Below are 21,475 nucleotides of genomic sequence, written 5' to 3' on the forward strand. Positions count from 1 at the left end.
TGACACATATCCATCGCAAAGCAGATCTGTCATCTGCTAAAAGTGTTTTGATTGATGTAAGCGTCTAGTCCAGACAGAGCCGCTTTGATTTTAATTTTTATTTGTGTTTAAGGGTTTATCTCCCTTGTACATTGGTTCGGTGCAAGTGCACCGTACAACGACACTGGGAACGCTCATTTTACATCGTGGAACTTTGTTCAGAAATCATATTCGATCATTTCGTAAGGTCAGTGTGAACGTTTTACGGTATTTGTTGGTGTATTAACACAGACTTCGACGATCCGAATATTTTTGGCTTTGGGCGTCTGCTTTTACAACGACAACATTGAGATTGGGTGTCATTAAGTGCTCACATTTCGATAGTATCAACAGCGGACCTCCATGCATGTGCTTAAGTTGACATAGACATATGAAATGTTTGAGTTTGTCACATCAACGAATGTCATATCCCGGAATCAAGGAATTAGACATCCAATTTGTCCCATGATACACCCACATTTTGTTTTTCTTCGTGAACATTTTTACAGTTTATTTGATGATGACATGATGCAGTGGTGGAGAGGCTACATGTTTGTATCGTGATCATCGTCTGATCATGGAGGTAGAATGGAAGGAGGAACATCTTGCCCAGTCCAGCAATGCGGCCAGACATACCCGCAGTGCATTTGTACGCAGAATGAACCCTCCAGCGGCAACACAGCATTTCGTTTTCAATGTGATACTGCGCCCATCAGAGGGTGTGCATGAGCCTGGCTTAGCGTCATCTGGCTCGAAAAGGATTCCATCAAGTGCTAACTCCATTCTGCTCACAACAGAGATGTAATAAGTTCATATCTGTCCATCTAAGCGGTGATTTTAATCATGTCAATAGGACTACGTGTATTGTAGCAGAAGGTACAGTGTGTATAGGACAGCAATATTTGTTCTGCTCTGGGAAACATTTTCTTTTTTTTTTCACTACTTTTCAGTCGACATGGTATGGTGGTCATCTTTGAGTTCGATAAAACAAATTTCTGCACAACAAATGATATCCATTGAACAAAATATGATGTGGAGGATACTTAATTGAATGTGCCTGGGTAACAGTTAAGCAGTTTCTGAACAAGTTTGATTTTTGTGAACACTACATTCCTATATTTCTCAAAACGTACTGCTGGTTGACATAGGTTTGCATGCAGAGTCTCCATTGATTGGAGGAATTAATTACCCCCAGTAGAATTACCTGCTGGGAATACACACACCTCAGTGCGTAAGCGAAATGGGACTGAGTGTTAATTGATTACCTTTCACCCCACATGTCAAAGTTCTTAGCCTCCAGGGTGCAAGCTCGATAACTTATCACAAGGCACACAGAATAATCCTGTGTTAAAACTAAAGCTTGAGTCCTGCTGTGGCTGTATCGTGCACTGAACACTGAACACTTTGAAGACCCAGAATTTGTTCTTTCTTCAATTCTACCTCCGTGATCTAATATATTTTTACAGTGTAATATAATTGAGGAAATATTTTAGTCATAGCTATTATATTGATGCCTTCTATGAGAATTATTTCAAATTCATGAACAAATAATATAGGCCACAATAATATTCCTTTCAGCTTTCATTAGTTCCAGACAGCTCAACAGTGTCACTGTACAATATGTAGCCTAGTATCTACAGTATAGTCCATAGAGACGTAATTATCCTTGCTGTTGTTTCACTTATTTGTATACTTCTCATGCTGTATAATTATTGCTGAGATCTACACCACAGGCCTTTGTTCATGAACTGATTAGATTAGAGAATTTGTCAGTTTATTTCACCAGTGAACATCCTTGTAGCTGTCAACAAAAGTATTGAAATCTTGGTTAGAATAGCTTCGTGCTAAAGGGTTGTATTATTATTCTCAGTGATAGAGAATATTGCTACAAGTAACGTGCATTGCTACTTTAATTCTTCAACCTTTTCGCATTTTTCAAGATGTTTATTCACACATATTCTGAAGGCATTGTTCTGTATAGACTGATAAAATTATACTTTTTGTGAAGCCCAGAAATCTGCCAATCCAACCAATGTGGTTTTGTCTCCAAATTCCACTTATAAATGTACATTAATTTCGCTAAAAGTTGCTCTTTCATATGCGAAAAGGTTAAGGAATTAGAGCACAGGTGATGTAATTTACATACATGTCACATTGTCATGAACTGATGTGACTGTATTTTCTAATCTTATGCTTACAGATTGCAACAGATGACAAATCATGGATTGTGGCGTAACAGCTGCTGTATTGACAGACAGATTATTACTTCATCTACTTGGTGTGTGCAACTGTTATTGAGGCACCATGAAACGATGTAAAGTGAACATTTTATCAAAAGTATTGAAGTCAACTGGCCTTGGGGATAAAGATAAGCTGTATACTCAGTGTGCAGAGTGTTTAAACAGACGACATGTAAGCACCATAAGGAAGTCCCATCACAGGACCATTGGTATGGACGATATATTTCTTATGAATAGTTGATCTGTGGACAGTGTACCACACTGTACCTGAACCATGTCACCACATGTGGATTACCTAGGACTGGATTATTTGTCAATATCTCTGTCAGATATTTTGTAGCAGTTGAACTTACAGTTTATATATTTTTATATGTGACATACATTTATATTTTGAACCAGGTGAAATAGTTTGAGTGAAATGGTTAGAGAAATCGTAGATTTTGCTTAGCGACATGTATATGTTATAATGTAGCATTTATTGCCTGAGGTTGAGATGTTCAAGCTGGATGATCACCCAGTCGCAGAGATGTCACAGAGGTTATGAACCTACCGAAGTTGCAGAAGACAGCTGGAACTAGATGATCATCAAGTTTGGGCACCAAAATTCAAGGCAGTAACTCACTTACACAATGGTTTCGTTGTTTGACATAAGTCATTCATTTCATGAAACACTGTTTTAGAGTTTTCTGAATATTAAAATATATCCTAATTAATACATATGTAACACTTCATTTGCATGGATATTATATACTACAGGTTTGTTATACTATATATTTCACTAATTTATAAAGCTAAAGGGCATACAGAGTAAACGTGTCTCATTGTATTTCACAGAAGGTGTCTATTCGCTATATTGATGTGGCATGGTATGAAGCTCTTATTGCGTTGTCCATTACACTGATTTGGAGAATAAAGCCTTTGGCTTGATCTGTCTCATAATTTTAACCTTAGAAGTGTAGGAGTAAAGACATGAAAGGGCAAAGACCCAAAATACGAAAACATGAATGGATGAAAGTCAAAATGACGAAAGTGTCAAGGTGAAAACGTCTGATGTTAGTATGTGACTTGACCAACCTGTACACATTAGTAGAACTCCTGTGGTCATATACGTGTAAGCTTTGCTACTAAACCAGCAGAAACATAGGATGAATGACAATGGAGCCAGCGGGTAATGATTATTACACATGTACTATAGAATGGGTCTACGTGTCCAAATGCAGTCAGCGTATTGTTAAACATTTGTTTTCTATTTGTTATACAGGTAAATGGACTGTTATCACTTTTGCTGTGGTGGGGTAAGTACATGTAGTCCAAGACTTCTGTTACGTTAGGTAATCAGAGGCACTCCATCTGTCTTAATAGCTTTATTTTATCGCTACTTGTCTTGCTTTAGTTGTAAGAACATTTTCGTGCATTCCAGTTAACACAGAACAACTCAGAAAATGCAGATTATGAGAATGGATGTACATGCCATGTTTCAAGATGAAATAGCATTTTTATGTCTTGTAGGGTTAGTGGGATGGTGATATGGAAGGAAGTTTTCCCTATAGACGCTAGGCTGCCACAGAATATCTCAAAGGTGTTGGAGTCCAATTCTACTCATTACCTTTACCTGGAGACAAAGATTAACAACTGGAATGGTGAAATAACGCAGGGTATGTTTACAACAGTGGATCAAGGCATGGAATGACTTATATCATAAGCAGATGTGCAAAAGAAATATAGAAAACCAGTTCCACAGTGAAACATACTGGAATGTTGGGCCTGTTGAAATTGTTCATGGCATGATCTTGTAGGTGTATATGTACAACATTCCATAAATTATCTTGTAATAATATTAAAGATCATGTCGTAATTTGGTTGTATTGTTGATATATTGAAGTATGAATGAGATTTAATGCTAGAAGAAGTTCTATTTCATTTGTAGAAGACAAATCCACCAAGCATTGGAAGGAGCAGAAATGTGAGTGATGGCTGGTTGTTGAATAAATAGATAAAAGAAACATTCCGAAATACAGATAATTAAGCTTTTTAAACTCAAGTGTCCCTTTACATTCTTAAATGTTGATTTTCAGTATTCCTGGATGGGGGTATGGAATGGTGTCATATAATAGAAAAGATTAAGCATTTAAAATTTTAGTTGAAAACCTATGATTTGCTGTTTTGATACATAGTGATAAGGGCCTGCATTCTCTTAGAGCCTTGCATGCTCATCCTGGACAGATTTCTCTGACCACCAGCCTGTAACCAGTAATAGTTGAAAACCTATGATTTGCTGTTTTGATACATAGTGATATGGGCCTGCATTCTCTTAGAGCCTTGCATGCTCATCCTGGACAGATTTCTCTGACCACCAGCCTGTGACCAGTAATAGTTGAAAACCTATGATTTGCTGTTTTGATACATAGTGATAAGGGCCTGCATTCTCTTAGAGCCTTGCATGCTCATCCTGGACAGATTTCTCTGACCACCAGCCTGTGACCAGTAATAGTTGAAAACCTATGATTTGCTGTTTTGATACATAGTGATAAGGGCCTGCATTCTCTTAGAGCCTTGCATGCTCATCCTGGACAGATTTCTCTGACCACCAGCCTGTGACCAGTAATATAAAACATGTTGGAATCTATTGCCTGGATACTCATCTTTGTCTCAGTGTGAATAGCTTATCTTGAACCTGACAACTGCAGTGGCTTGTGATAGGGTTTTCTTGTGTGCCTCGTGTATGTGATAAACTTATTACATACATGATGCATTACTTATATAACGCACAAACAACAAGTAAGCTAGATGTGAAGTAACATTACCATCCTGTCAGCACAGTGCTCTAATGTGTATGTTGTCTATGTGCCAAATACCATTATCAGTACTGTTTCATAACTTGTCATGGGTGAATATCAGAAACAGTTAAAAATAAGAATCTTACTTGTACCACCAGAACTGACAGTGCTGATAGTTTGACATAGCCTGTTGCTTGATATACAACCAGTTTTCTCATTTACATGTGCATCTTTGTACTTTCAGTCAGCTGGTTTCCTTGGTTACGTACTCGGAGTGATGACCCATGGACGTTGCTAAGGCTTGCTCAGTCAAACAATCATACGGTCAGGCTCCTGGGAGTACAAGCCTTGGCTTCTAAACACCACTGGAAAAGTAAGCCAGCCATGTTAGTAAGAAATCTAATGGGGAAATAAAAGCATTATTTCAGCATTATAATATTCCTGGAAACTTTACTGTTGGTTCTCTAGCCCTTGAATATATTTCTCCCCCTTCTTATTCCTTGCTCGTGAAAGTACTCAGGCCCTTGACCAATGAAGTTGTGAGTTCAAATCCAGCTCTTGCTGTTTTGGCTCAACCTTTACATCAAAATGTCTGTCAGGTACTTGTCTGAGGTCAGTGGTTTACTCCAGCACTTATTTGTGGAAGTTTGATGTAGCCATTATCAATCAATCAATCAGTCAGTCAGTCAGTCTAGTCCTGTAATTTCTGTTGTATCTCTATCATTGTTGACAACAGCTGTTAATGGCGCTGACTCTTGTACATGTACATTCTTAGTGAAATCTGTCTTTGTTTGGTACATTTTCACAACCGTTTGTTTTGGTTTGATTATTCAGATCACCAGTACAGACAAATTGCTCAAGCTTGTGACATGCGCACTCTGGTGGGTTTGGCAAGATCCGCCCAGGTTGATCAGCGCTACTTTCTACCACCTCCCACGCTGCTTCATGAAGAGGTAAGACGTTTTCAGTGATTTACCAGCCAAATCTTCTTAAATCACTGAACTGTGTCTGTCATCTTTGAAGGTGAATTTCAGAGATTTCCCTTTTCGTACTAAACTCTTTTAAAATTTTAAACCAGTTCTTACAGCCTTAGCCTTGGCTTTATGTCCGGAGGCAAGTATAAAAGCACCTGGCATGGAGTTTTGGGTTTGGTTTTCTCCACCTGTCGATCTGACAGCCATCTTTCAGTATGGTGAATTATTCTTGCATTAAAAACAAAACAATAAATTAATTTGTTACCTATGTGACCTAAGCTCACCACACTGATTTTACACTCTATAATGGTTATGCAGATGATAGATAGGTGCTGAATTTGCAGCCTGGAGATATGGAAACATTGGCTAACCTTGTGGTAAAGGGATACAGAATCAGTGCTGATTGGCTGACTGTGGAGAAAGGATTTCCTGGGTTGAAATACCTCCTGCATAATTGATCACGGTTGACTAAGTGTGCCATACCTAAAATTCTGTTAAGGATAGACATAGCCTTGACTTGCCTATCTCTCACACCAGCCAAGCAGTGACAATTCTGTATCCCTTGAAACATCATGTTTTATTTTGCTGGGGTCATTTTCCTGTTCTTCACTAGAATGGACATGGGACTACATGTGTTTGTATTCATCCCATTAATTTTGGGGTTATCTGGTGGAGCATCATCTACAGAATTGTTTAATGTGTGAAGCTGCTCCCTGCTGTGGAGCGTGTTATTTGCTAGCATTAAGTTTAATGTGTGAAGCTGCTCCCTGCTGTGGGGTGTGTTATTTGCTAGCATTAAGTTTAATGTGTGAAGCTGCTCCCTGCTGTGGAGCGTGTTATTTGCTAGCATTAAGTTTAATGTGTGAAGCTGCTCCCTGCTGTGGGGTGTGTTATTTGCTAGCATTAAGTTTAATGTGTGAAGCTGCTCCCTGCTGTGGGGTGTGTTATTTGCTAGCATTAAGTTTGATGTGTGAAGCTGCTCCCTGCTGTCGAGCGTGTTATTTGCTAGCATTAAGTTTTAATGATGTTCAATTTTTTTTCAGGCATCTTCAAACTGATTTCTCTCAACATTTTGGACACTTGTTGTTTATCTGTAGATATACATGAAGAAACATTTTAAGAATGTTTTAATATATGCTTTCACCCAGTGATGATGGATGCTTAATAAAGTTGAAAATATTTAAATAATCAGCAAGTTAAAGTATTCTTTGATCCTATTATATGTCTGTTTGTAGAAGTCTGAAGAAGATCAGTTCAGGGAAATTCTCACAAACTTGCCACAGACTGGGGTAAATCGATGCATACAACATTTTACTTCCACGGCTTTACAACAAGGCCATGCAACAGAGAATAAGGTTTGTCGTCGTTTATGCAGCTGGTATTACAACTAACTGCCCATCCTAATATTCTCTACCTAGAACAGTGGAGGCGTGGCAAACAGGTTTCTGTCTTTGTAATGGTTGAGAATCAAAAACAAGGTAACAGTTTAATGTTTATGTGCATGGTCATATGGGCTAGTCCAACTTTTAATTCACCCATCTCTACACACCAAAATAAAATCATGTCCAGGCTTTATCTTAGGAATGGGTTTTTCTAGGAGAATACATGTCGTAGTTATGCGCTGTTAAACTGTAAAGACTAACAAAATGTCACCTGACTGCATGAGCTTAACTTCTGTTATCACATACAAAGTCCACTTGCAGGAGCCCTCTTAATGTTACAGACACGTAACTGTCACAGTGACAAAATGTTTATAGTGCTGGCTGCCATGATAGTTAATGCATGTAACACAAGGAAGGCTTCATGTAGGCACCCCTAAGTATTTAAGTTTTGATAATTGTGGGAAAATATGACATTTGTGTATTTATTTGTAGGAAGGATTCTGGTACTTTGACGGAACAGGACTGGAGTTTGTTAACAGTCTGAGTGAAGTACCTGTGGAAAAAGTGGAGAAAATCAGCTTGGATGCCTTAGCAATACACTCAACGGTAAGGTGGATTTGGTTTGACTATTTGCTCTGCAAGCTCTGTTCTTTGCACATGTTTGCAGTGGTAATTAGATATATATTGGACATAGAGGGTGGATTAACATGGTTGTCTTTAAATCACTCAAGACACAATTGAAACTTAAATACGTCATCGGGTGTTTATCACAAGGCATTGCTGTGATATCTGGCTTCTGCTCTCCAAGTGTGTTCTGAAAAAAGATTTTACAGAAACTAATATCACCAATGGCAGTACTCAACAATTCACATGTGGCAAGTTAACAGCTAATTTAAGCACTACCTGAGAACTCCACATTATGTTAACCAGATCTCAAACAAAAATGGCAAAAACATCCAGTTTTTTCTCATAATACGCTGGTGTAAATAAGCAGTAACCTAATTATGTGTTACATGAGCAATTATGAGGTAAATTGAACACAGTGGGTGAATTAGCACGCTAGTCTTTGAGTCATCAAAGATGCAAGGTTCTTTTTTGACTTTGCTCTGCATCCACTTTTCTTTAGGCTTTGGTTGCTGTATGTGGTCAACAGCAACAACGTCCTGTTATGTGGAATTACATGAAGTTTGAGGGCTTCCACCAATATACATTGAGTTCTCCTTACATGAAGTTTGTAGGCTTCCACCAATACACTTTTCAGAAACTTTGTCATTCAATTTCTTATGGACATACATGTAGGCTTACTTTGTTCACTGCTGTTTCTGTCACCAATGAAAATTACAAAGTGTGTTTCAGTGAGTTATTATTGAAATTAGTGTATATACCAGTCAAGTAAATTAATGAATTCATACTTTTTTGCCTTAGATTAGAACATGTTCCCAATGCATTTCAACAAAAGTAAAAGTATAAACATAAACATTTTAGGGATTAGTGCTGGTATAATCATCAAGTTTTGGAATACATTTCAGTTGTGTTGAGTTTATAAGGATTTTAGAGGATATTTTTTAGTTATACTAAAGTCTTTGTAAATACCTTGTACCTGTCACAGACTTGGGAGGCTCGTTCCTATTAAATATTAATAATCATATAAAACCTGTAGGATGTTTATTAATTGTGTTTTGTTATGGTGTGATTGTAATTTGTTATGGTGTGATTGTAATTTGTTATGGTGTGATTGTATTTTCTTATGGTGTGGTTGTATGTTGATATGGTGTGATTGTAATTTGTTATAGTGTGATTGTATTTTCTTATGGTGTGGTTGTGTTTTGATATAGTGTGATTGTATTTTGATATAGTGTGACTGTATTTTGTTATGGTGTGACTGTTTTGTTATTGGTGTGGTTGTATGTTGATATGGTGTGATTGTATTTTGATATGGTGTGATTGTATTTTGTTAAGGTGTGATTGTATTTTGATATGTGTTATTGTATTTTGTTATGGTGTGATTGCATTTTGTTATGGTGTGATTGTATTTTGTTATTGGTGTGGTTATATGTTGATATGGTGTGATTGTATTTTGATATGGTGTTATTGTAGTTTGTTATGGTGTGATTGTGTTTTGATATGGTGCGATTGTAATTTTTTTATGGTGTGACTGTACTTTGTTATGGTGTGATTGTATTTTCTTATGGTGTGGTTGTATAGGTAACTAGTCACTGTCCAGACATCGTCCAGCTTGGAGGCCTTCAGCTTCTGCAGAAGATCCAGGGAAAGAGGAAAAACAATGTGACACGACGACTAATCGCAAGGATTATTGGAAATCTAGCTGTTGATTACAACTTACATAGTGATATTATTAAATCCGGTAAGCAGTGACAGCATTTGTATTACCCTTTTTTTTGTAAGATGTTTAAAGTATAGACATTAGAGAGGATGTGCACACACGATGTGTACCATGGCATTATGGTATTAGTGTTTCTAGACAGTTCCACTTCATTATGTGAAGATTTATATTGCAGATAGAAGATAAATTGCATGACATAAAACACAAATCCCTGTGATGAGATGTATACTGTAAATTTATAGCCTTTACATCCACTAAATCACCTTTTTCAGTGGAATTTATGCATTCAGTTATTGTGAAAATGATGCTAAAAAACATTCATTTGTGACATTAAAGAGCAAGTTTCATAAAACTGAAAATTATTTCTGTACACCCTATAGTTCTGGCGTTTCTAGGTTCTAGGTTTTAGAAGCAGTTGAAAAAGTACCAGGACTGATATTTTCATCTCATATACGATGTAGGCAGTTTCAATACTGAACAGATCATTCCCACGAAAAACGATTGTCTTTATATGTTTTGGGTTTTATTTCTCTGGTGTACCAGGGTGGGTGAGTATTCTGGCTGACTGGGTTAACTCACCAGATCTCTCTCTGGCCCTGCACTCCTCTCGAGCCCTGATAAACCTGGATGTAGACTATGAAGGGAAATTGTTGGAGGATGGGGTGTATCTCATGCATCCACGCTTCAGGAACACGTACGTTTGTTCTCCAGATATCATTTAGAAGTTTATAAGCTTTTAACTTTTTATTCCAGAAATTAAATCACTTTTCTTTTTGTGAAAGTAGCACTTATGTTGACCATAAAAAGGCACATTATAAAATTTGGTAGTCTGTGTGTGACGGTCTTTTATTATCATGTACATTCTTTGCCATAATATCATAAAATGTGAGCTAAAATGACACTGAACAGAAGTAAAGAAAATTGTTGATAAGTTTATGGCATGATAGAACTGGAAATATTGTTATCCCAACCTGGATTGTTTTGTTTTTATACATGCCCTCCATGCACAGCATCAGACCGACATCCCTGGTAGTAATACTTCTTTCTGCTTCTTTATCCATTTTCAGTGAGCCAATATATGCAGATGTTGTGTTTGTGCATGGGTTGTTGGGTGGTCCGTTTGTAACCTGGAGACAAGGGAAGTCAGAGCTTGAGAAAGGCCAGCATCATGAGAAGCCAGCAGAACCTGTTGCCTACACCTACTGCTGGCCTAAAGTGAGTGCAATGTACTCTGTTGCTTCACTACTTGCGCGTGCTGGGATTTGTAACAACCAGTTTGATAAAGTTTGATTAACTCCTAAAGCTTAGAACCTGATTATCCAGGTAACTGTGGATGATTTTACAGGTTGACCAGTTGTGCATTCACTGACTGACCAGTCAACTAGTTAACCAGTTGCACGTCGTAGGAGGGACCAGTCTACCAGTTTTACTTAACAGGGCTGACCTGTTTACCTGTTAATACACATTTTATGTCATAGAACTGACCTGACTGACTTATTTCAATACACTTTTTTATGTTATGAGAGTGACCTGTTTACCAGTTATATGTATTTTGAGTTTTTTTAATACTGGTTTCCTCTCCAGCTGTACTTGGGAAGGCCTGTAAGCAAACCTGCGAATGGTTGTGGGTTTCCCCTGGGCTCTGCAAGGTTTCCTAGCACCATAATGCTGGTGGCCGTCATATAAGCAAAATATTCTTGACAACAGCGTAAAACACATAAAACAATAAGTATTTTAATACTTGTTGTATGTTGTGGAACTGACCTTGTTGTACGACAAAGCTGTTTACCTGTTATATGCTTTATAAAAAGGCTACCCTGGTTACCTGTTTCGTATGTTGTAACTTATTTACCTTCTGTGTGCTCTATTTAAAGACTAACCTATTTACCTATTTCATGCTCTGAACTAACCTGTTTACCTGTTGTATGCTCTACGACTAACCCATTTACCTATTTCATGCTCTAAACTAACCTGTTTACCTGTTGTATGCTCTAAGACTAACCTATTTACCTATTTCATGCTCTAAACTAACCTGTTTACCTGATGTATGCTCTAAGACTAACCTATTTACCTATTTCATGCTCTAAGACTAACCTATTTACCTATTTCATGCTCTAAGACTAACCTGTTTACCTGTTGTATGCTCTAAGACTAACCTATTTACCTATTTCATGCTCTAAGACTAACCTGTTTACCTGTAGTATGCTATAAGACTAACCTTGTTAGCTGTTGTACAATTGTAGGATTGGCTTGCCGCTGACTGTCGTCACCTGAGGATATTCAGTGTAGAGTATGAAACCAACCTTAGTGACTGGACAGCCAGATGCCCATGGGAAAGCGACGTGTGAGTTTGTTATCCTTTAACTGATTTTCAAACTAGACACACTCTATCTCATCATACTCCCATTAGGCAGAGTCTACTCTTGATCACCGACAGGTATTTCACCTTTCACTTGTCCATGATAGTGTGTTTCATGTTCTGTAGCTGGTGAGGATTGTATTTTGGAGACCATTTGCTCAAAAGTGTGATAAAACTCAAACCAAGTCAAATAAAACCTGAATTTCAACTGTTTTAAGTCTGATTTAATTTTCAGTACACTTGATTCCTGATGCTGTAATTCTTCAACCTCTTTCGCGTTAGCAAAGTGTTTATTCATGGATATTTTCAAGGCATTATTTGGGGGCCTCGGTGGCTCAATTGGTTAGCGCGCTAGCACAGCGTAATGACCCAGGAGTCTCTCACCAATGCGGTCGCTGTGAGTTCAAGTCCAACTCATGCTGGCTTCCTCTCCGGCCGTATGTGGGAAGGTCTGTCAGCAACCAGTGGATGGTCGTGGGTTTACCCTGGGCTCTGCCCGGTTTCCACCCACCATAATGCTGGCTGCCGTCGTATAAGTGAAATATTCTTGAGTACGGCATAAAACACCAAGCAAATAAATAAATCAAGGCATTATTTCATGTACACTGATCAAGTTATATTTTTTGTGAATCCCCGAAATTGACCAACCCATTCAAAATCAAATTAAGAAGGTGCAGAAATCTGACTAAAAGTTGGTTTTTTATATGCGAAAATGTTGAGGAATTAGGCTAAGTATGATGATAATAACTATCCAGCTGTGTTTTCATAGTTGTTATGCAGATAATTAGTTTAGATGATCGTTGACTACTGAAGAAAACATTGGGAATTTCTGCGTTCCTAGGTCTGAGATTGGCTGGCCATGTTTACAGCTCAGCTTCAATATTAACCACTCTGAATCATTACATGCAGTCACCTCATCCTGTGACCTGCACTGTGCTCAAAGTTTTGCGAGACAACTACATGCTTCCTATGATCTGAAAGTAATTCGGAATAAATATTACCCCATTATTAGGGAACAATAAAGAGCACAAAAGTAACCAATGAATTTGCTTAGAGAATGTCTGAACTTTGCAAACTGCCATTTCACAATAGTTACTTTATTTCCTTTGGTTCATTAGTAAAACAAAAGTGAAAGCTAAGACTCCCAAGCAAGGTGTCAGTTGCCATTTTAAAAGTGTACATCTTCTTGGTTTCCATGAGTTTATCCACCTGCTCGAGTGAAGAATGGTGACAAGCAAAGTTTGGCACGTTGATGCACCAGGCACATTTGTGTTGATCATGATGTCATGGTCATATAAAAATATGAAGTAAACAATTAATGTAGGAATAATTCCAACAGCAGTGACATGTTGAGGACAGCACACTCAAAAAGAGTTCTAGGTTAACGAATGCAAGAGTTCAAACCTGTATAATTTATATGAACATGAAATGTCAGATTTTCTTCACTGATGTAAGTGATATATTTCTCTCAGTTAGATATCACTTTTGTGATTATATTTTGATATTTTACACCCAGAGGCCATGACATTAAGAAAGAAATGTTTTGTTTTTATGACCCTGTAATCTGAGCTCAGCTGGATAATATAACATAGATTTGCTTGACTTCAACATTCCTATGTCATGCAGAAAGACACGACATCATACAAGACGTCATGTACGAGGTCACACTACATACAAGTCTGTGAAGGCCTGCAGCGAAAACATTCCATCTGAAAACATTCAAAGACACAAAATCCTTGTATTATCAAAATATAAATAATGAACAGAATATTTGGGTCTCATGGTTATCAGTTCTCACTTGAGCAATATTTATGGAATTCATTCTGCACTGTGCAATATCCTCGATGTATTTCTGAAAGCTAATGAGAAGAATGAAACAAGCCTCCAATGTAATAGGTTCCATACAACAGATAGGTAATGTATCTATTCTTGTATCACTGAAACAAAACGTGTTAGGTACCTAACAAAGGACTGTGATGCACTGTGGGCGTTTTCCTCTGTCCATAAATGCAGAGTGAAAAATGTGGTGTTGAAAATTGTGGTTGTAGTAAATAAATAAAAATTGAGAACATGACAAAAATGAAAACATGTTTTGTAGATCAGTTGAAACCAGGGTAGGAAGTTATCCATTTGTTGTACTGTCACAGCCGTATTGTCAACAAAGGGTTGTTTCCTACATTTACCATATACTGCCAATATGTGTGCAGGATGGTCCATTCTCTACTTGCAGAAGGTCGTTGAGGACACGCAGTACTGTTATGCTGAAGAAGCTGAAGAAGGCTGGAATCGGGAAGAGACCCATTATCTGGGTTGGTCATTCCATGGGAGGTAACTCATGTGTTATAGCCAGTTAGATCATTCAATTGGTCATATTCTTCAGGGGTAGCTTTATATTACACATACTGTACTAAGGCTTATGCTGTCTTCACATGTTTGTTTCATATCATCAGCATATACACAGGTTGTAAACTGTTTTGCTTGTTTATTTTATATGCTTGTACACAACCATTATTAATAATACTGCCACTACATCCCAACTGTGGCAAACTTTTTCAGATAGAGACAAAAATGAATTGAAATTCAGGGGTTGTTATCTTAGTTGAATTTGTATTTTACAATTCTGTATTTTGGGGTAAAAAAGTCACTTCTTAACTATTTCTTTTAAACCAATTGGCCTACATGTTGTTTTGTTCATAATGTGTTTATATTTTGCAAATTTGCCAGGCTTGCTGATTAAGAAGATAATTGAGGAGTCCTTATTTGAGGAGGGGGCACAGGACATCCGTAACAACACACGGGGATTCATCTTCTACAGTGTCCCCCACCGAGGCTCACAGCTGGCAGCCATGTCCAAACATGCAGCCTTTCTTCTCTACCCGTCCCCTGAGGTGCTGGAGCTCAGCAGTGGTCAGTCAAGCATTTGTCACCCTTTTACGTGTACCTTTAGTATTTGTGGACAGCATTAACCACATTGCCATACTCCTCACACTGCAGGTGTCACGAAAGTTTAAATTTTAGCTACACGTCTATACTCCTTACAGTGCCGGTTTCAGTGACTGCAGTTTTCAAACCCACATCTACTCCTAACTGTGACACCTTCCACAGTATTCACAAATGCCACTTGTTACACTGCATTATAGAAAATCGCTAGTGATAGGTCATATAAAGTTCATATTTAATGCTGTACAAGAGTAATGTTAACCCGAAAACAAGAGAACATTTCATCTTGACTCAGTATCTCAGCATTTATTTTGTTATTCTCCAGATCTTGGAGATAAATGCTGAAATATTGAGTTAAGATGATGAGATGTCTCTCACTCTTTTTTGGATAACACTACTTGTGTACTAAATTAAACGTTCAAATGGATTACTGTGGATAGCATTAAACCACTACTGTATTTTGTCTCACTTGACAGTTCATCATGTAGCCGTACCAGTCCCTAGTTAACTTCTCTCACAACTCACAGAGCTCTCCCCCAGAGTCCTGATTACCAGCCACAGTTTGGTACTTGACATACCTACGTGTTAAGATATACAAGTTAACATTAAACTGCTGCAGATAGTCATGGGTCCCCCTGGGCTCCGCTGGATTTCCTCCCATCATAATGCTGGCTACAATTGTATGTGAAATATTACTGAATATGGCGTAAAACACCAATCAAGTGAATAAATTGATTAGTGGAACTACAGGTAACTTCCATAATGTATGATTTGGAAATTTGGGATGGTAGGGCGGGGTGGTCAGGGGAGGGCATTGTTGTGATAAGCTGCTGGGCTGAGCGTGTAGTGCATTACTGTATTGTAATTTTGCTTGTTTATGTTTTCAGATTCTCCATCACTCCGATCTTTACATGCTCAGTTTGTGGACTTTGTCACAGAACGTTCCATCCCGTGCCTTAGTTTTGGGGAACTCAGGAAGACTGCTCTTGGAATGACAATAAAAACTCTGATCGTGCCACCAGAATCTAGTGGTAAGAATTATTATTCTGTTTCTTCCTTCTAAACGGAGCACCTGGTTTAACTGTGTTTAAAACTGATTCTCAAAGAATAAGATCAAGTTTTTGGGGGAGGTATGTATGATACTCTTCTTCGTTTGAAAAAGTTTGTGGAGTTTTAATTAAAAAACGAAGGAAATAAATTCTAGTGCATGTACACAGATATTTTTTAAAATTTACTAAAAAGTGATTCATATTAACTAGTTCATGTAAAACCAGTGAAAGACCCATAAGAAACAATTAAGATTTCAACAAAGTGGGCCACTTCATACTAGAAATATGGAAATAATAAAATGTGTACAGGTATAGGTTCAAAAATAGTTCTTCGTGTGATGGCCCACATGCAGGTGGTAGTACTTGAAGTGTTTTAATGTAACAAATTCAGGTTGTGTCCAAATATTACAGCCTTTCATAAATTGACCTGAAGGGTGATCTCATATCATATTTCATCTTTCGTGACACCATATTTGTGAAGAATGATATTTCAGAAAAGCAAAAATCAAAACTGGGAAAAACATACAGTGCAGGCATCAATTTGAGCAGTCTGTTTACCATGATGACCAGCAATGGATCAGGCTTGTAAATGTGATCAACAAATGTTGGGTATACCCTTGACTTTCTGCCTGTATGAAACACATACATGTGTAGGTGTTTTTCAGTAAACTCAAGCGATTGAGTTGTAAAACTGCTTCCGCTGTGTTTTTATGTTACAGACCCAGGGGTGGGTGAGTACCACCCGATTTACACCAATCATCTCAACATCTGTAAACCTCTTAGCAGGACCTCACCAATCTACCAGATGACACTGAGCTTCATCCACAGATGTGTGCCAGAGACGGTTGTGGACAACCTCCTCAAAGCCAGCGTTAATGAAGGAACATTTGGAACAGAATTTTTCTTTTGGCATAAATCATCATGAGCTTTATCTTTAGATGTGTGTTAGAGACAGTCGTGGACAACCTCTACAAAGCCAGCATTAATGAAGGGACATTTGGAACAGAATTTTTCTTTTGGCATAAATCATCATGAGCTTTATCCATAGATGTGTGCCAGAGACAGTCGTGGACAACCTCCTCAAAGCCAGCGTTAATGAAGAGACATTTGGAACAGAATTTATCTTTTGGCATAAATTATCATGAGCTTTATCCACAGATGTGTGCCAGAGACAGTCGTGGACAACCTCCTCAAAGCCAGTGTTAATGAAGGAACGTTTGGAACAGAATTTATCTTTTGGCATAAATCATCATGACCTTTATCCACAGATGTGTGCCAGAGACAGTCCTGAACAACCTCCTCAAAACCTGCATTAATGAAGGGACGTTTGGAACAGAATTTGTCTTTTGGCATAAATGATCATGAGCTTTGTCCACAGATGCATGCCAGAGACAGTCGTGGACAACCTCCTCAAAGCCAGCGTTAATGAAGAGACATTTGGAACAGAATTTGTCTTTTGGCATAAATTATCATGAGCTTTATCCACAGATGTGTGCCAAAGACAGTCCTGGACAACTTCCTCAAAGCCAGCGTTAATGAAGGGACATTTTGAACAGAATTTGTCTTTTGGCATAAATGATCATGAGCTTTATCCACAGATGTGTGTCCAAGACAGTTGTAGAGAGCCAGTGTTAATGAAGGAACGTTTGGAACAGAATTTTTCTCTTAGAATAAACCATTATTTGTAGTAACATAATTGTTTATGAATGTACATGATGTATATCATACATGTATATTGATGAACATATCAAATATGTACGTAATAATCACAAGGACTGAAGCTCTTTGCACATGACCAGAGCTGTGCTGTGCCTAATTTCCCAGTGATGTACACCTTCATACTCTACTGGAGTTGTTATATATGTTCTTCACCTAACTTGTGGAAAGTTTAACTAACTAGAACTTACACTTGCTGCAAGACTAGTCACATACTTTACAAGAATTTTGTTTAAGGTATATATTAAAGCTAAACTATATTCAGAGTAGGTGTCAGTACAATATTTATGCCAGGGCCTTGTTCCACAAAACATTTGAAGGCTAAAGATGTATGTTTCCATGGTAGTTAGAACCAACAGTGCACAATTATTTCGTGCAACAGGGGCTGATTCCACAAAGCACTTCCTGTCTTAAGTCAGAATTTAAAACCTTTGTAAGATGTTTAGTTTTTGGTACTGGGAGTTGAAATTTGGAAACATTTGTCTCAAGACAACATTGATGAGGGCGACAAAATTTTAATTTCTAAAGCCCAAAAACAAGCTTTCAGATCAGATTTCAAATTTGGAAATGGCTTTGTGTCATATATGACTTAAGTCAAAATTAACTTAAGCACAATCCTTAGTTTTTAATTGTGGAAATTGAAATTTATACACATTTGTGTGAAGGTAATAATAATCCGGTTGACAAAATTTTAATTTCTGAAGCCGAAGAACGAGCATTAAGATCGCATTTTAAATTTTGACTTAAGTAAGAAATGGCTTTTAGGAATTGACCCCAGGGCCCTTATATATCAAACGTCTTGAGACTTAAGTCAGAAATAAACAAAGCTACACTTAAAATGTTTTGCTCTAGATTGCCTACAATTTGTACACTGATTCGTCACTGCATAGCTGTGTACTAACTCCAGTTGGAGTGCTTTCCTGTTCTATGTTTGGCTTTTTAAGGACTTGAAACTTATGATTTAAGTCTTAAGGTGCTTGATAAATACAGACCAAGGGCTTTAAGAATCCGTAAACCATTGTCTATGTATGGCAATGGGGTATACCTGAGCTCTACGTGATTATCTTTTGTGAAATTTGGGTACAATATGCATAAATGGGATGCCGTTATTGGGAGATGCCTATCAGAAGAAGTTATTCAGTATTTTCAGTTATGCTTTTGCATAACTGTGGATAAGCTGGAAGACGCATACCTCTTCTTCGGGATTTTACTTTTTTTCTGCAAAAGTAGTTTAGCAATCTGCCTACTAGTATATAAAGCTGTACAAAGTGTATATTTTTCATTGTGTTATATATTGAAGCTGAGCTTTAGATTTGTGTGAATGTGTGAAAAGGTTAGCTGATGGCAGATGCCATTACAGTGTGCCAGCATTTTTATGACCAATTGAATGAGACCAGCCGTATTTTAGCCAAACTTCATCCACTTTTATTTTTGTACAGGTTCATGTACAGTGTTGATATTTTAAATCCAGTCAACGGGAAACTTTCATATTTATTTTTAAATCTTAGAAAAGTTGACCCAGAGTATTAAAATATGTTAAATGATCTAAAATTTTACCCTAGAAAGGCAATTAAATGTCATGAAATATTACTTTTAGTGCTGAAGCTTACATTTCCACAGTGGGATATCATCCTACTTTCCATGAAAACCTTAAAACATCTTTCTAAAATTAAAAGAACTCACAGAATAAGGCATAGTTTACACCACGCCTGGGTGAAGTTTTATGTCATTATTATAAAGATAACCAGTGGGGAGCTTTCCTAGCCATAATAAATTCAGCTCAATCTATCTGCTGTCTCACTTTGACCCTTTTCAAGTTCCACCAATATATTTTGCAAGTAGGGATAGCAGATTGGGGAAGATCGGTCAGTTTATACTAGATTTGCAGAGGCAATAGTTGCTCCATTTGATTATTATAACTTGTAGACATGGAATAAAGGTGATATCAGTTCATATTTGGCGGGTATGTTTGTGTCAAACAGAGAAATCGCGCAATCTGATACAGTAGCTTTTCTTGCTGAATCACATCATTCCTGCGAGATGACCCTGAAACCGAATAATGCTTAGTATGTGATTGATCGTCATGACATTTTATTGCCAGAGAACAGGAGAATATATCCTGCTTCAGCTTTCATCTTGGTAGACATACCAGGGTAACCTTTTAACATACCATCAGATGGCAAGTTCAGGGATTTACATGTGATGTTTAAGCTATGTAAAATAAAACTTAATTTATGGTCCACACCATTTTACTAGCGTATTTCAAAACTTTTTACTATTTGTTGTGTTCAGATAGTATTTAGATATTCACATTTGCGACCTTGATAGACTTGAATGGAACCAACAAGCTGATGTTCTGCATTCTTGTGACATTATTTGTTATTATTCGAATTATTGGTGAAATTAATTGTGAAACTATAACATCGCAGAAAGCAACAGAATTGCATATGTTAGGTTAAAATGTGAATTTTTGAGTAGTATTTTGGAAAGGACTTAGGTTTATTTGGAACCACTGGGGGAACCACTCAGTACAAACAGTTGCCTTGTCCCCTGGTATAGCTGCTAGACTTTACTCCATGCATGGTAGGTTAGTGCCGGGCCTAGTGGTTACAGAACAAATTTAGTATCTACTGTAGACTTAATATGTAAGTCTTGGCTAATGATTTCACTCTAAAACTACAGTCTGTCTTTTAGAGAATGTTATTCAATGTCGTTTGTTTTATGAATAAAATGTTGTTTTACCATTTTGAGTAGTGTTGTTTGGCAGCCTTAATTTTCACCTGCACTCTGTGTACATTCACTAGTATGTGGTTTGTGGGGGTGTTTTTTTTTATTGTTTATTGTTTTTGACACAGTTGTAAAAAGCATTTATGTTACATCACTACTAAAGTGTACTAAAATGCTATCCACCAGCGATTACTTTGTAATCTTGTACTGCACATGCCATATGTTGGAATTCATTTAATTTGCATTTGTTTAGGGAGCAGATCATAATCAGCTGCTTTCACTGCGGGTGCTCAGCTACCATGAGTTAGGGTACTAACTTGTTCATAGCAAGGAACCTAAATTATACTTGCAGTAAAATGCTTCATGTAGTAGATTTTCTCGTGCAGCCAGCCACATGGTATGATTTGCCCTGAAATGAGTGGCATTAGCTTTACATTTATCGGGATGTCATATGTTAAGAGATAAAAACTACGTGATTTGAAGCTTAGAGGCACATGTAACGGATCTTAGCTGGCTGTGTCACTCAACATTGAAAATTGAAACACACATCTCATTTTACTTGTGACTTGCTGCTGCCTCGCTTGGCCCTCAGGTGAAGCCAGAGCAAAGAAACACGACCGGTTAGCCAGTTGTTAGTGCAGTGTGACTGTGTATGGTGTCATGTCTGGTTTCTTCAGCATGATACTTCCGTGGGGACAACACTTTGGCAACATGGACTCGCCTTGTTAAGTACGACATTAAACTGCAAGCATGCATATGTACATTTACTTGTGGAGAGCAGGATGTGGTACTAAAGGTAGGCGACTTCCGACTGCTGCCACACAAGGTTCAGGTTCAATCCAGGCTTGGACAAGGAATTTCTAGATAACTCACTCATTGCTGTGTCCTGATGACATCGGGCAGCCATTGGCACTTGAGTAATTTACACAGTCTTTTGTTTGCTGACAAC

The 21,475-nt window shown here is 37.7% G+C and overlaps 1 protein-coding gene across 1 annotated transcript; it reads left to right on the forward strand.

The window, feature by feature from the left end:
- The first annotated feature begins 119 nt into the window (after positions 1-119).
- Positions 120-20,394, forward strand: LOC135466766 (protein SERAC1-like). Its single transcript, XM_064744433.1, has 17 exons — positions 120-226; positions 2,219-2,467; positions 3,520-3,553; positions 3,768-3,913; positions 4,186-4,221; positions 5,280-5,408; positions 5,870-5,988; positions 7,245-7,364; positions 7,884-7,997; positions 9,597-9,756; positions 10,279-10,429; positions 10,803-10,950; positions 11,979-12,079; positions 14,325-14,422; positions 14,819-15,001; positions 15,922-16,065; positions 16,803-20,394. The coding sequence occupies exons 2-17, from the start codon at positions 2,323-2,325 to the stop codon at positions 17,006-17,008; spliced, it is 2,034 nt and encodes a 677-aa protein (XP_064600503.1). The 5' UTR covers positions 120-226; positions 2,219-2,322; the 3' UTR covers positions 17,009-20,394.
- Positions 20,395-21,475: the final 1,081 nt, after the last annotated feature.

Source organism: Liolophura sinensis, chromosome 6, assembly GCF_032854445.1.
Source record: "Liolophura sinensis isolate JHLJ2023 chromosome 6, CUHK_Ljap_v2, whole genome shotgun sequence".
NCBI classification, from domain to species: Eukaryota; Metazoa; Mollusca; class Polyplacophora; order Chitonida; family Chitonidae; genus Liolophura; species Liolophura sinensis.